Source organism: Capra hircus, chromosome 2, assembly GCF_001704415.2.
Source record: "Capra hircus breed San Clemente chromosome 2, ASM170441v1, whole genome shotgun sequence".
Taxonomy (NCBI): Eukaryota; Metazoa; Chordata; class Mammalia; order Artiodactyla; family Bovidae; genus Capra; species Capra hircus.
In genome coordinates this window covers 59087681-59103586 of record NC_030809.1, presented here as the reverse complement: position 1 = coordinate 59103586, position 15906 = coordinate 59087681, and the positions used below count along the sequence as shown (strand labels likewise).

Below are 15906 nucleotides of genomic sequence, written 5' to 3'. Positions count from 1 at the left end.
CCTTGGACTGCAAGGAGATCCAACCAGTCCATCCTAGAGGAAATCAGTCCTGAAAGTTTATTGGAAGGACTGATACTGAAGCTGAAGCTCCTAGTACTTTGACCACTTGATGCAAAGAGCCAACTCATTAGAGAAGACCCTGATGTTGGGAAAGACTGAAGGAAGTAGGAGAAGGGGACGACAGAGGATGAGATGGTGGATAGCATCACTGACTCATTGAACACAAGTTTAAGAAATCTCTGGGAAATGGTGAAGGACAGGGAAGCCTAGTAGTGCAGTCCATGGTATAGCAACGAGTTGGACATGACTAAGTGACTGAGCAACATCGACAACAATTTGTTACAACAGCCACATTAAATTAATACCCATAATTTCTTTTATTTTCCTGTAAGATAAGAGGGATGATAAATTACTGAGGTTTACATGGCTGAAGAATTGATGCTTCTGAACTGTCGTGTTGGAGAAGACTCTTGAGAGTCCCTTGGACTGCAAGGAGATCCAACCAGTCCATTCTAAAGGAGATCAGCCCTGGGTGTTTGTAAGGAATGATGCTGAAGCTGAAACTCCAGTACTTTGGCCACCTTATGCGAAGAGTTGACTATTCGGAAAATACTTTGATGCTGGGAGGGATTGGGGGCAGGAGGAGAAGGGGATGACAGGGGATGAGATGGCTGGATGGCATCAAAGACTCAATGGACGTGAGTTTGAGTGAACTCCAGGAGACAGTGATGGATAGGGAGGCCTAGCATGTTGCGATTCATGGGGTTGCAAAGAGTCAGACACGACTGAGTGACTGAACTGAACTGAACATGGGGCGTTGCTCAGGAAGGAATAATAAGGTCAAAAGTAGACATAACATTGTTGAGGGATATTAGTTTCTCATTTTCCTCTATATGTCCACTATATAACTTCCCTAAATGTGGCCAAAAAAATGCTTGCTTGGTGATCCCTGGAGGCACTCTTTGATAAATTATGAATGAAAGTAAATTATAATTAATCTGATTGAGAGGAAAGTCCTTGCCTTCTTCCAGAAAATATGCATTTCATCATAATAAAATAACTATTTGAACCATCTAGGTCTATTGAAGATGTTATGCTTTAAAAGGGGGGAATAAGTCCATCCTGCATTGTCATCATATGTAATTGCATCACAGAAATTTGTTCAAATGATCCTTGTTAAAATAAAGAGATGGCATACTGAGTAATATCATCACAAATCTTGAAGCAAATGAGACATTTGATCTTGCCATGATTCATAAATGATTGTCTCATTATCTTTTATAAAAACTCAAAGACACTTTGGGAGACTGAGTGCTGTCATAGAAAATCCATGCTCATCAGTCTGTAATATGGACAGAACTAAGCATGTGAAAATCTTGGATATATGGTCAAGCTATTAGTGTATGAAAATGTATTAGTATATAGTGTATACAAGGTGCTGAAAACACCAAACACGATAAACTTCTGAGAGGATCACTTTGAACTTCCTATCTCTCTGCCTCATTTCACTTTTTTTCCTACTATCATTTTGAGTGAAGTATTGTAATGAACATTGTAGTATGCTTGAATTAATCACCAGCATCCATAAATAAACTGTGATGGGATAATGATCCAAATTCTGTAATATAAAACATCTAGAGTGTAGAGGAGATTTATTAAGTATTCGTTACAGTTCATAAAATACATGAATGAAAATTTAGAAGTTTGAAACATTATCTCAAAGCAAAATAGCCCAAGCAATTTTCTGCAATATGTGGTTGATGTATTGACACTTATATTTAGGGTAGAGTTTCGAGAAAGTAGATGAAGAGAGAGAAAGGACAATCTCCTTTATTCAAAGAATAAAAAGGCACTTTCTGCAATTTCAAACATTACTTAACATGGAGATGGAGCAGTTTTTTGGTTTTATTTATTTATTTTTTAACTAATTGTTTTTCACATTGCAGAGAATCTTGGATTGGATGCTGAAGTTGCCAAAGCCAATGCCCTGGGTTTTGTTGGGTGTCTGGCCTCAGTCCAATACAACCATATTACACCACTGAAGGCAGCGCTGCGCCATTCTACCACTGCACCTGTAACCATCCAAGGGGCCTTGACAGAATCCAGCTGTGCCTCTCTGATGGATTCAGATGTGAATGCGGTGACCACGGTGCATTCCTCATCAGGTGTGCAAGAAAATACTCCATGAAAATTCTTCCACCAGTACTACTTTGATGTCTTCAAGAAGCTTTCAGGCTAAAGGCTAAAGTGAATCGATTCCTTACCTTGTATGATTACAGGCAGTTAAGAATTATGACTGGTTTCTTAGATTGATATTTAATATAATTAAATAATCCCATTTCTAATATAGAGCTTCCCAGGTGGCTCAGTGGCAAATAATTTGCCTGCCAAGCAGAAGACCCAGGTTCTATCCCTGGGTCGGGAAGATCCCCTGGAGAAGGAAATGGCTACCCACTCCAGTATTCTTGCCTGGGAAATCCTGTGGACAGAGGATCCTGGCAGGGTACAGTACACAGGGTCACAAAAAGAGTTGGACAAGACTTAGCTACTAAACAACAACTTCTAATATAATGAGTAGTTAGAAATGGATACATATATATATGTGAGTGAGTGAGTGAGTGAAAGTCACTTAGTCATGTCTGACTCTTTGTGACCCCATGGACTATAAAGTCCATGGAATTCTCCAGGCCAGAATACTGGAGAGGATAGCCTTTCCTTTCTCCAGGGGATCTTCCCAACCCAGGGATTGAACCCAGGTATCCCACATTGCAGGCAAATTCTTTACCAGTTGAGCCATAAAGGAAGCCCAAGAATACTGGAGTGGGTAACCTTTCCCTTCTCCAGAAGATCTTTCCAACCCAGGAATTGAACCAGAGTCTCCTTCATTGCAGGTGGATTATTTACCAACTGAGCTATAAGGGAAGCCCATATATGTATGTAGGTATATTTATTTTTTTCACTACTATTTAAAGTGGTTATTGCTCTTAGGATTGAAGAGTTTTGAGGACAGGGAGGTAAGCTGGGCTTTGAACAAATAAAATTCATGTGATTAAAACCAACCTTCCTTAATAATAGGAAATCCCCATGGTACTATCATCCACACATCTTCTCTTATTTTACCACTCCTTGAAATACCTTTTCTAGCTTTCTTAGTCACCGTCATCCTAGGTATCTAGGAGCATTCTTAGGATTTAATTTAGTCAGGTATGTTCATCAGTTTCCAAATAAGTTATGAATTATGAGCAAAGAAAGGGCATAGAGTTTTTCTGCTGCCTGCTTATCACTGATCTTGGTGTTTTCTTGGCAGCAGTCAGGTATGTATCCTAGAAAAGTACATGAATGTGACACTTGGCTAGGCTTGATTTGTGTTCTGAATCTTCCAATGCTAAAATATGGAACTTTGGGCAGGTTGCTTAATGGCTTTGGTATCTGTGAAAATGGGAAAAACAATAATCATGTTGGAGTCATTTCCAGAGAATTAAATGATACAGCAGTACTAATGATAGGTGCTGTAAGTCCTGAAAATCTTATGTGCACTAAATGGATGTCTCTAGGATCATTAACCCCTTTTAATACCTTTGCAGGTTGTTTTAAAATGTACATAGTTCAGTGTCACCAGACTGATAAGTATCAGAGCAAAGATTAGAACCCAGGTCTAGGTGCCTTCAAACTTGATGCTCTTTAAATATATATATATATTAATGTACATCTAGTAAAACACTCTAGTGAGAGTTTCCTGGGTGGGTTAATGCACCAACACTTTTGTTCTTTCCTGACAATGAACTCAGAAATCTCTTGTAATTAAAGAAACCTCTAAAGCAGAGGCAAGTGTGATTGAGGGAAGAAGGTGTTGTCATGTATAGAAACTGTCCAGCAAAGCAGAAAAGGACATCAAAAGTAGGCTGAGAGGTAAGCAGTAGACTAAAGCAGACATAATACCACCATCATTTTGTTTAACCCCTTATATTACAGCTTATATAGATTCTAACAGAATCATGCAAGTATGGGGTATAAGCAGAGTACTTCAAATACTCTCTCTCTCTCTTTTTTTTTTTCTGTATATGCTTGTTTGGGTTCCTTCCAAAATGCAAACTCCTAACTCTCTGAGATCATCTAGTCTAACCCACAGGTGTGTCATCTCAACTGCATATTATAGAGCTCCTGCTAGGATCAGTGTCTTTTACTCCTTTCAGATCTTTTTGGGAAGACAGATGAGCGGGAACCACTCACCAATGCAGTACGAAGTGACTCAGCCATCATTGGAGGTAAACCATGCTTTGTGGCTGAAAGCAGAACAGACATAAGTGATTCTGTGGTCTGGAGGAATTATCTGAATTCTTCCTCAATGGTGGCCATCCAGCACCCAGAGCCCTGCATGATCTGCAAGAATGTGAGCCTTTTCATGAATAGTCATAATGCTTTAATGATCAGAGACACCCTCACCCCAGGCCAGGTACCAGCAGCTCCATGGAGTCTTCTTTCCCCTCAACCACGAGGCAGCTGAGCACAGAGTCAACAGCTGGATAATTTACTTCGAGACAGGCAGCATGCATCCTGTCGATCTCATCCAGTTGTCATTTTTCCTAAAGCACAAACAAAGCAAACCAATAAAACTACATATGGAAAGAAACTATGTTGGCACAAACAGATGGGCAAAGCCATCATCCTGTCGGGTTTTCTCCACCGAGTGGATCAAATGAGCAGGGTGAAACTCACAGGACTGTAGTTTCCAATCCAGCAGCACATATGGTTACAGAGGCAGATCTTGTCTGCTCTGCTGTGAACCCCGCCTTCCCTTCTCCTCCCTTATTTCTCCATTTTCTCCCTGCCTCTTTGTCTCTCCCTTTTGTATTCTTCCTCAGCTTGGCTGCTACCTCCAGGTGCTTGATTTGTCCATCTGGGCCTTGCAACACAGAATGACTCCCAAACCTTGTTTAATGGAAGATGCCTGTGAGAGACTAACTGAATGCATTTCCATCTAAGAACCAGGGTCCTCACAGCGCCCCTATCTCTGCCTTCTGGCAGGCTAGATGAGCTGTTCTACACCAGATGGAGTTTGCTCTTAAAAATCAACAGTAACCATTTATTTAACATCTATGGAATGAGCCCCATTACATGTCAGGACCAGCACTAAGTATAAAAATAAGATGAGGAAAAACATGGATGCTGCCCTGTTAAGAACTCACAGCTTGGCTGGGGTTGGTTAGGATGGGGTGGGTAAACAGGTAACAAAAGAACCAGTGAGTGGTGTTTTAAGGAAGGCAGCACAGCTGGCAAGGGGAGCACAGAGGTGCATAATTACAATAAGATTGTGAGGAAAACACACACATACACATACACACGTTTCCTTAACAAAGTTCTTCAAATGTCTGGCCTGAATTTCTGCTTCAGGAATAAAGTCCAAGTTGATTTTTATTTTGCAACAAGAAATATAGGAAACCATTTGATGCCTGTTTCTCTTCATATAATTTTTCATTTGACCAGTAGTAAAAGACTTTAGTGACTGCTGACTTTTTCCCACTAGTGTACAGGCTTCCTTGAGTCTAAGAACAGGATATTCATCCCAAACCCTGAAGAAAATTCCTGGGGAGTTCATAGCCTCCCACCCTAAATATTCCATGTCCTGAAGGAGTAGAAACAGGTTCTGTATTTCATCTCTTAAAGCTGCAGCCCATTCCTGGCTATCACTCACTATACCCAATTTATTTCTAGGTTTGTTAACTTACCTGATTTTACTTTGCCTTGTTTTAAAATAGTTGGGGAAAATATTATATCATGGTTTAGTAATATTTTTAAAAGTAAACCATCTTATTTGTAAAATAAACATTTTGTCTCAAGAGTCATTCTACTTAGATAAGAACACAACAGAAAATATACTTTATTAGGAATGAATTTATCTTTGAATAATGTTTAGAAACATTCTTTCTCCTATAGATTGTTTCTGTGGAAATTTGACAGTATCCACATTTTTACCATCCTTTGCTGATTTTGCTATTCACTTCTCAAGAGAACTGGCAAAGGTAGGGACAAGAGCTTAGGATCAGTGAGGATGACTTGCCAAGTAGGTCCAGTAAAATCAGAATCAATCCAAAGTAGGGGAGAATCTGACACAATAGGGCAGACATTTGCTATTGTAGTTGACTCTGGAGGACAGAAGGGTACCATCTTCAGACTACCCTGCATCTTACTGAGTGTGCAGCAGGGTAAAATGCCCTGAATGTTTAGAAAGCACTTCATTATTAATAAGACATTTTTAGTAAAGCAAACATATATTGTAAACAAATTTACATCCATAATGTATGTACTGGGAAGTGATATACTTAAGTATTCTTTTCTAAGATGCTGAAATAGTTCAAAGATACTTACTTATTTGCAAGGTGACAAAGAAGTGTGCTAATTAAAAGTGATTCAGGCATATTCTTGAAAGCAAGTCTTGAAGGAATTTATTAAGAGATCATTTGCTAGTCTGATTCCATGTTTATTTGATGACTTTCTTAGTCTGTTAAATATAACTTTCTCTGATATAAACTGGCTTGCTCCGTCACTAGTCTGAAAGAGGAAGTTTTTTGGTAATTGAAGCCTGAAAACATTTTAGCCTGTGTTTATTTCTGGACATGTGGCAGAGTTTGTTGCTTGTTTGTTTGTTTTTGTTTGGTTCTTTGTCCTAAGTGACCTTGTTGTCTCCTTTAAATTCTTTCTCCTGATCACATGATCTGTGGTAATTGCCTTCTCTTTTGTCCCTCTTTCTCAACAGGAGTAATAGCAGTGGTGATATTCATCATCTTCTCGATCATCGGCATCATGAGCCGCTTCCTTTACCAGCATAAGCAGTCACATCGCACCAACCAAATGAAGGAGAAGGAATATCCAGAAAATTTGGACAGTTCCTTTAGAAATGACATTGATTTGCAAAACACAGTGAGCGAGTGTAAGCGGGAATATTTCATCTGAAAAACTTCAGGGTCATCTCATATTCTTTCTTTGTTCATTTTTGGTTTCCCTTTATCCAATTACTCCTATACTTTAATTTTGGTCATTCTCTTTCTCTGTTTCCCTTTTATTTTGGGGACATACCTGCATTCACCACAGCATCTATCCCCTCAAACTAGCCCAGAATACTAGGCAGCTATGGCCACTGCCTTCCTCTTTAACAAACTTATCATGGTGAAAATGATCACTCAAGAGATTGATTTGACTACTTTAGACAAGGAAGAGACACATGGGTGTGCACATGTCCATATTCTGTTCTGTATTTCTGAGTTCTAAGATGCAGCCTTCAGTTCTGCAACTATTTAGTCTTGCAGGCTTACCTTGAACCTGAGCTCTGTGACTTCAGCATGTAACCATCATCCTAGACACCCTCCCCCATTTCAAGTCCACTCTGACCAGAGAACTCAGGGTACCAAAAAGGAAGATTCTAGGGCCTGGTTTGTGTCAGTGGAAGTTTAAAAGGAAAAAAAGAGGTTTGTTGTGTATTAATTTTCCTTACTATAGGAAGCCCATTGCCCTAACTCATCATCATTGTTCACTCTCATATCCCCTGAGTATTTTCAAAAATAGGACTCCTGATAGTCATAAGCTATTACTGTGTTCCTTTCTTACCACTCTCTCCTGGGGCTGACACTTTAGAACAGTACACAATAGCATAAACCTAGGGGAAGCATGGAAAATAGTCGCTTGAAACTAGGAGGTAAAAAGACAGCTGCTAGGAAGTAGATGTTCTATAACTTCGAAAATGCCTCTTCTAATTTTGTAAGAAATATTAGCTAGGTTATTCCTGAAATTATTATACTGATATATATATATATATATATATATATATCAGTTGCATCAAAAAGCAACTCAAAGTCTAAAATAGTATTTGGTTCCATGAAAGAGCTTAAACCATCTCAACTCAGCTTTAAAGAAAAATAAAAACAAGACAAAAACAAAAAGCAAAGCAAACAAACAACAAACAAAAACTGCATGAAAGCAAAGAAATGCCAAACAGAATATTTTTCCTTCCATCCCCTCACTAAAGATCTGGTGAAAAGCGTAAACACAAGTTTCACATTTTAGAATAGAGATAATAACCCACATCTGCCACTGAGCCACTTCTTTCTAGGAGGTTTAGGATGAACTGACATATGAGACACTCTGACTAACTCCAGGAAGCTACCACTGCTTTTCATAATTTTAGAGGAGCCCTTGGGCTCTACAGTGCATCACATTTTCAAGTCTGCTGCATCCTGTGTGTATAAAGGTCCCCACATGCTTCTTTCTATAGGCATAAACTCCCAGATGAGGCAGTGACATGTTTCAGGGTATGCATCATTTTGGTACCAAAACAGCCGAGGAACATCATCATTCCTTCAAGAAGCTATGTTGGGCTCATCCTCGAGGTGGTGGTAAGAATCCTGGTGGTTTTGCTATAGGAACATTCCTCACTCTTTGCCTCTGGGCCATCTTCAGGAAAAAGATAAGGGGAAAACTATATAAATGTTCTAGTATGCTGGGAATGCAAACAGAATGAGCCACAGATGTGGAAAGTACTTGCTGATTCTCTTTACAAGACAGACTCAATTTGAATCCCATCTTTTCCTTTTTGTGTCTGTCACCTCTGACTGTTTTAACACTTTCCTGCATGATGAGGCTCACAATGAGGGGGTCCTCAGCTTCACCCCATTTCAGGTCTATTTCAGGTTTTCAATGTCAGAGAACATGGGGACAGGATTTTGTTTGCAATCATATTTCTCAAATAGAAGGTGTTCTAAAGACACACTCTCTTTTGAAAATTTTATGTGGATTCTTACTTAATCATTTCCATTATATCCTTTTGCTAGCAAATTTATTTTAAAGTAATTCTAACAAGGTTTTTTTTTTTTCCCTTCTAACTTTAATAAGATGAACGATCCATTCATAAGAGGAAAGATCTTAAAATATTGTTTCCTCCTGCCCTGTTCTCTCCTACTTCCAATGTTCACTTTTGAATTTTCTATTTCTATAAAAAGACTTTATAAATCAGCCTTTTGCTTGGCAATATCATCCTCTGTCCCCTGAAATAAAAGTCACCATGTAGTGCAGTGGGTTTAGCCTGAAGCATCTCCAATAATGAAATGGAAGGAAAAAGAAGGTTGAGTAATAAAACTGGAACTGCTCATTATTCAAGTCTCTGAGAAGTAGGGACTATATTTTGCTGACATAGTACAGATATAAGAAATGGAGGACTAACAGAGGCCGACTTGGAATGTTCGTTTTTCTCATCTACTTATGCTTGTGGGTAGTTCTGTAGGGTGAAAACGTTGGGAAACTCCATTCTTGCCACATCTCCACTACAGAATCTACCAGCAAACCTCCCCATATCTGTAGACTTATCTATCCATAATACTACGTATCACAGACTTAATGACGAATGCCAAGACAGTGCAATCAGCACGTCACTCTTATAAGCAGAGTCTCAGGGCTAAATAAAACTTATTTTTACAGGGTTGGAATATTTCATAACCCCAGAGAATGCTAACTTTCACTAGATGTATATGGAAAGCAAGCACGCTGCTCCTTCCAAAGGAAAACACACTTTTCAGTGACAAAGAAGTGTGAACTCTGCCTATCTTTCCTCATTGGTACCAAAATCCATGGAGTTTTGTGCAACTGTTGATTTCTGTGTTTCAATCCTTGAACAATTATAATCTAAAGCAAAAGTGTTTTAAAGCATTCTGATGCCTCCTTAACCACAGTTTTCTTCTTTGAGTTTCCTGACTGCACATGTTGGCCAATTGGATCACCATAATTCTACACTTTAACTCTCTTTGGTAATTGCTGTTTACCGAAGTATTTTATAGAATGTGCTTTATAGGAAAACCAAAAACACCTGTGAAATTTCACATTTAAAGGGGGCCATTTCAATGATATCATTCCCACCAAACCTATTTATGTAAGCAGCAGTGTGTTTGCTTACCGTAAACATGTATTTAATGCTACATCATTCCTTATGTGTATAGGTTTGAATGCTATGGTTTATAGGAGAATTTGTCTAGAAAGTTAGACATTTGTCACTTCTCTAGATATATTTTTAAGAAAAGCTTCACTTATTCTCTACTCTGAACTGCAAGGGTAATATTTATTTTAAGGATCCTAGGGCTGTTTTATTCAAAACAGTTTTTATACCCTTGAGTAATAACAGAGATGGTACTAACCTGACTTCCATCTTTTGTTAGACTATTGCCCACCACAGGGTCACAGGAGCAGGATAAGAACAAAAGAAGAAAACTGGTCTATGCTTCATTCCTGGAGTAATTATTACCCAATGCTCTAAAGGCTGTGTTAGATACTGAGTATGTTAACATACACTGCACCTTGTTCTTGACCTTGGAAAGCCAAAAGTCTGGCAGGGGAGGCATATATTGTTGTCATAGACTTACTGGAGACTGAAAGAAACAGATACTTTCTGGAAAATATTTCTATGTATTTCTTCTTGTTTATTACTTCTGCCTTCAATAAGCTGTTTTGTGTTCCTTTCTTAAAGCAAGTATCAATCTCTGTGGGTATATTTCTCTGGAGGGAGATGGATTGACTCTGTAGAGACAAGAATAAATGATCTCCATCTCTAAAGTACTTCTGGGGAAGCTGTATTCTCTCCATTCTTGTTTTAACTCTGGGTAGGGGATTCTGAAAGCCCTCCTTCTAAGGGTCAGACACAACAATCTCCATTTTTCCCCGTTTCATTTCCCAGTTCTTTTATGAAGTTTATTCATGACCTATTGCATGCCCTTGTTCTTCCAGATTTGCCTTAAGGCATTTTTTTCATACTCTAGCTTCTCCTAAAACCCTATTGCATCCTGATGAACCATATTGACTCAACTTAGGAAGATCTCGGAGAACTGGATGAAGTACTGCTTTGAGTAACTCATTGACTCAAAGGTGTCATCCATCTAAATGAAGCCTCATATCTGTGCTCTGGGGGGATTTTTCCAATTCTGAAAAAAAAAAAAAATCACACATTTGTCGTCTCTGCAAGAAGCTCATTCAGTTACAAGAGCTACCCTGGGAGACTCCAAGATCCTTACAGAGATAGGAATGAGGCCCTTGAGTTCTTTCTTATAAAAATTCTTGACAGCTTGTCCACCAATAACTGGCATCTTTTGAATTTCTACATGGCTACAATCCATCAAAACCATATTGTAGCCTGAGCTTGCCAAAGGCAATCTGAGACACAGTGTATAGCTCTGATACTCTTCCTTAACCAGAAAGCTGAGGCATACTTAATCCTCCTTTGTCCTAGAAGTCTCGAGTAGACCAATCAATAAAGAGGCTTCCTTGTTCCTGACAATTCAGAGATGGTTAAAGGAAGGTGTCATCCAACTCAAAATTTTCAGAATACTTGGAAGACAACTGAGTGCTATTTCATGTCTCTCATGCAGTTTGAAAGTGTTTTCTTAAACACACACAGAGACACACATACACACACACACACACACACACACACACAAAGTGTGATTGAATTATTTCTACTCTGTTCTTGAGTCTTTCTTACCCTACCTCCATTTCCTCACGCACACTCTTACTTATTAAGTCATCTACTTTGCAGATTTTGCTTGTCTTTAATTTTTATCTCTGCTTCACAAATTCCAAATATTTGAACCTCTTAAAGGGGGAAAAAAAAATCACAAACACATACCTACACAATCTCTTTGTCAAAATAGGGCTGTTATACAGGCTTCCTCTATGACATCCTCCATACATCTCTGTTTGATAAGAAGAAACACATTTTCTTTTGAGTCGACAGTTATTTGAAACTTTCAGAGGAGGTTTGCATATTTAACTCTTTTTTTCTGCTTTTGAGTAACTTTTGTCTTACTTTGCACTAAGGTACTCTGAGGGAGAAGAGAAAAGCACATTTTTTTTAGTGAACTACTATACTTTGTAAGTTAGTTGTCTGTCTTTTGCAACATTTATAGTCTACAAAGTGGTAGAACAGACATGAGCAAAGATTAAAGCAAAAGTGGTTTGGGTGTTTTGACCACACTTGGTAGGAACAGAATGAAGAGAAAGAGAGAACAGTTGGCGTAAACTTGGTAACAACTGATGACTTTCCCACAGAAGGGTTACTGCTTCCAGAGAGACTCACTGGTGGCAGCTCTTCTCACTTTCCTGGCTCTTAATTTGGGAATCTCTTTAGTGCATTTGGATCTTCACTTTACCCATTAGGAAAAGAGGCAATATCATGGGGTTTGCATGAGGAATTCTTTACTTAATTTGGCACAATATTTTTGTCTCTTCCCAGTACATCAACCACATTTTTTTTCTAGATTTGTATTTCATTAGGATTTTTCTAGGATGCTTTAGAGCTATCACCATAATGATCTAATCTGTCCAGATTGAACACTTAGAGGAACTATGAAGTCCACTACCCTGAATCAGCATTCTCCATGGGTAGAAGCCCTGAGGTCCTGAAATCAGCCTAGGGATCTTCCTCTCCCACTTATTGGTCCAGCCATACGTGGCCATGCCAGAATGATGATGAGATGTGCTACTCCCCATGCCTGACAGTGAATGCTTTCAGGGACCTATCACCCAACACTATCTGGGAACACTGCTTTCTTCAATCATCCCCAGTTATACAGGGGGACTTTTGCAAAAACAGCAGGACAAATTAAGAGGGCTGACTTAGGTCACAATCATAGGTGAAGCTAATTGTTTTAGTGATTACATCCTAGTCTTAATTTTCCTCAACATCATATTCTTCCGTGCCTCCAATGCCAGAAGTAGTCTCAGGGGACATGAAAACTGGATGAAACAGACTGTTGTATTGCCCTGCAGACTCTTTGGAAAGCCTCCCCATAGATAGAATTTTCAGTAAACCTTAGGGAATACTATTAATGAGCTTCTGCCTAGTCAGATATCCTAATTATAGCTCACACCATCCCCCAGTCTTCACGGGAATTATAGTCTCTTCTCTTTGAATGGCAGTGTCAACCTGTGTAACCTTGCCCTGCCTTAAATACTAATGCAAAAATACCAAACCTTGCTTACAACAGTGTGCTTATATGGCAAGAGGGACTTTGTATTTAGTGAGGTCCAATATCAAGAATGCTTTCCTTCTAAATCTGGTAGTTGATGGGTCTCCTGATATGCTGTGTCGCTTTGGGCTATCACTCCCTTCAATCTACTGGAGGAGGCACAGAAGGTGCAGAGGCGTCACTGGGAATTGGAATGCAGGCTGAGGGGGAACCACAGATAAGTCTCCGGGATATGCTAGGTAAGGAACTAGCAAACGTTTACTGCATAGGGCCAGATAGTCAGCACTTAAGCCTTTACAGGACGGCCAGTCTCCATTGCGGTTGCTCATCTTTCCTGTTGTAGTAGGAAGTGGGCCAAACATGGACAAAGAGTTATGGCTATGTTCCAGTAAAACTTTGTTTTCAAGAATAGGCAACATATCAAATTTGGTTCATGGGCTATAGTTTGCTGATCCTTGTTATGCAATATTACAATGTCCACTTCAGATGGAAAATCAATTTCTCTCTGGCATAGAGTGGTCCTCCTTCTTGAAGAATGGGAAAGAGCAGGGAAATTATTTTTAACAAGGAAATAATAAAATACAAAATAACCTCTTCTTCAAAAAAATATATATCAGATACTTATTATGGCAAAAGCACAAAACAGGTCACCTCTCTTTGTAGATCTTCTGGAGTCTAGCTTTTCCTTTTGACCTTCTCATATTTGTTCCTGAAACAGAATCCCAAGTGATGTTGCCTCATTCCAAGTCAGTTTTGTAGACCATGTAACATGTCTTAATACACTGTATGGGGAAAAAAAAAAAAAAAATAAAAGTTAGCCTTAGATTTCTTTGTTTTCTATGGTTCCTGTTGTACAGAAGAAAGACTTACACTGTAAATAATGTATATTTAATAAAGAGAGAATTTTGTATGATTTTGTGTGGAAAACAAATGTGGCTCACTGTGTTTTCTTGGGTTAATGAAGAGTCAAACATTAATCCCTTAACACCCATTCTCATTCCTTAGACCATTAACTCCCAGACAACATGACCTGTGGGGTTGCTGCAGAAACATGAACCTCACAGTCCCCGGGTTTATTGATTTTACCAGGCCTAAAAGTGCTGCTATGGGCTCTCTGAGAGCTCAGTGGTTTATACTGGCTCAGATGTATACAAGACCAAGCTCACTGACTTCATTAGACGTCAAGTTCAAGGCTCAGGAGTCACTCTGGTTTCAGGGATGCACATGAAATCTGGCATGGGTGCTCTCCAAAACCTTCCTCAGCACCCACTCACTCACAGAAGCCATCCCCCATACCTCTCCTTGGCTATCCCTTTTTATCAGAGACAGTCTATATTCCATATGTTTGAGATACTAAGTATGCATTGTCATGAAATGGAATTCACTTCATTGAGTGTTTATTAAGATTTCTATGTATGGAGCCAACAAACATAAATTGAAAAATGACATGGTTTTTCAACAGGACAGAACCATGATATCATCAGATTTAATTTTCTTTTTTAATTTATTTATTTTATTGAAGTAGAGTTAATTTACAATGCCCTGTTCATTTCTGCTATACAGCAAAACAATTCAGTTTTGCATAATATACACACTATTTTTCATATTCTTTTTCATGATGCTTTAGGATGCATAGGATATTGAATATAGCTCCATGTGCTCTACAGTAGGACCCTGTATGTTATCCCTTATATATGGAATCCAAAATATGGCACAAATGAACTTGTCAATGAAGCAGGCTCACACTTAACTTTTTAAAACTCGTCTAACTGCACAGTGGAGAGTGGACCTTGAAAACAAAAGAAAAGGCAGAAAATAGTTGGGATGCACTTCAGAAGCCCGTGGGAGGGTATGGTATCTGGGACCAGGGCTGTCATAGCTGGAAGTTGTAATAAAGCTGTGTCTAGACACAACCAATAGAGCTTGCTGACAAATTAAAGAGAAAGCATGAGGGAAACAAACAATCTAGAAAGATAAGAATTTGGGGCTTAAGTGACTGAATGGGTGGGAGCAAATAGTTATGTTTTAGAGGAGTGTGGGCTGTAAAGTGGAAAAAGTGGGTAAAAAATCCAGCTTCGGATTTTGTGAAGTTTGAGATCCCAACTAGGTAATAGGTGTATATTCAGAGCAGGTATCTGGGTATATATGTCTGCAGTTCAGGAGTGAGGTCTGGTCCAGAGAGACACGTGGAAGATATACGTATACATATATGTATGTATTGTTATTTAGTGGCTAAGTTCTGTCTGACTCTTGTGACCCCATGGACCTTTTGTGACATCACCAGGCTCCTCTGACCATAGGATTTCCCAGGCAAGAATCTAGAAAAGGTTATCATTTCCTACTCCAGGGAATCTGCCCCACCCAGGAATTGATCCCTTGTCTCCTGCATTGGCAGGAGGATTCTTTACCACCAAGCCACCAGGGAAGCATATACATGTGTAGATATAGACATATATGTATGTGTGTGTGTGTGTGTGTGTGTGTGCGAGAAAGAGAAAGAGAGAGAGAGAGAGAGAGAGAGAGAGAGAGAGACTCATTAAGATCGTCTAGACTGTGAGTATAACTAGAACATTTTAGACAGTGGAACAGTGATCTGTCAAAGAACCAAGGGCCAGACATGGAGGGAGGAAGAAAAACAGATGAGTAAGCTGGGCTCCAGAAAACAAAGGGCTTAATCAAGGAGAAATGGACAGTCCTTCAACTCTATTGAGAAACTAAGTGAGATGAGAATAAACATATTTAGCAAGAAAAGGTATCCAAGACCCTTTTTAGAGCCACTTGAGAAAGACGTGGAAAGGAAATTCTGCGTGGAGTCATCTGACACTATGGAGAAGGTAGGGGATGGCAAGGACCAAGGCTTAAAGGAATCCAATAGTATGGACATACATGGACTTGGACTAGGCACATG

At 39.2% G+C, this 15906-nt stretch overlaps 1 protein-coding gene across 1 annotated transcript in view; it reads left to right on the top strand.

The window, feature by feature from the left end:
* Positions 1 to 13911, top strand: part of CNTNAP5 (contactin associated protein like 5) — a 1089942-nt gene extending 1076031 nt beyond the window's left edge. Inside the window, exons 23-25 of the mRNA XM_018061606.1 lie at positions 1947 to 2165; positions 4194 to 4265; positions 6755 to 13911. Of these exons, the coding sequence (XP_017917095.1) occupies positions 1947 to 2165; positions 4194 to 4265; positions 6755 to 6951 (488 nt within the window). The 3' untranslated portion in view covers positions 6952 to 13911. The remainder of the gene's footprint in view (positions 1 to 1946; positions 2166 to 4193; positions 4266 to 6754) is intronic.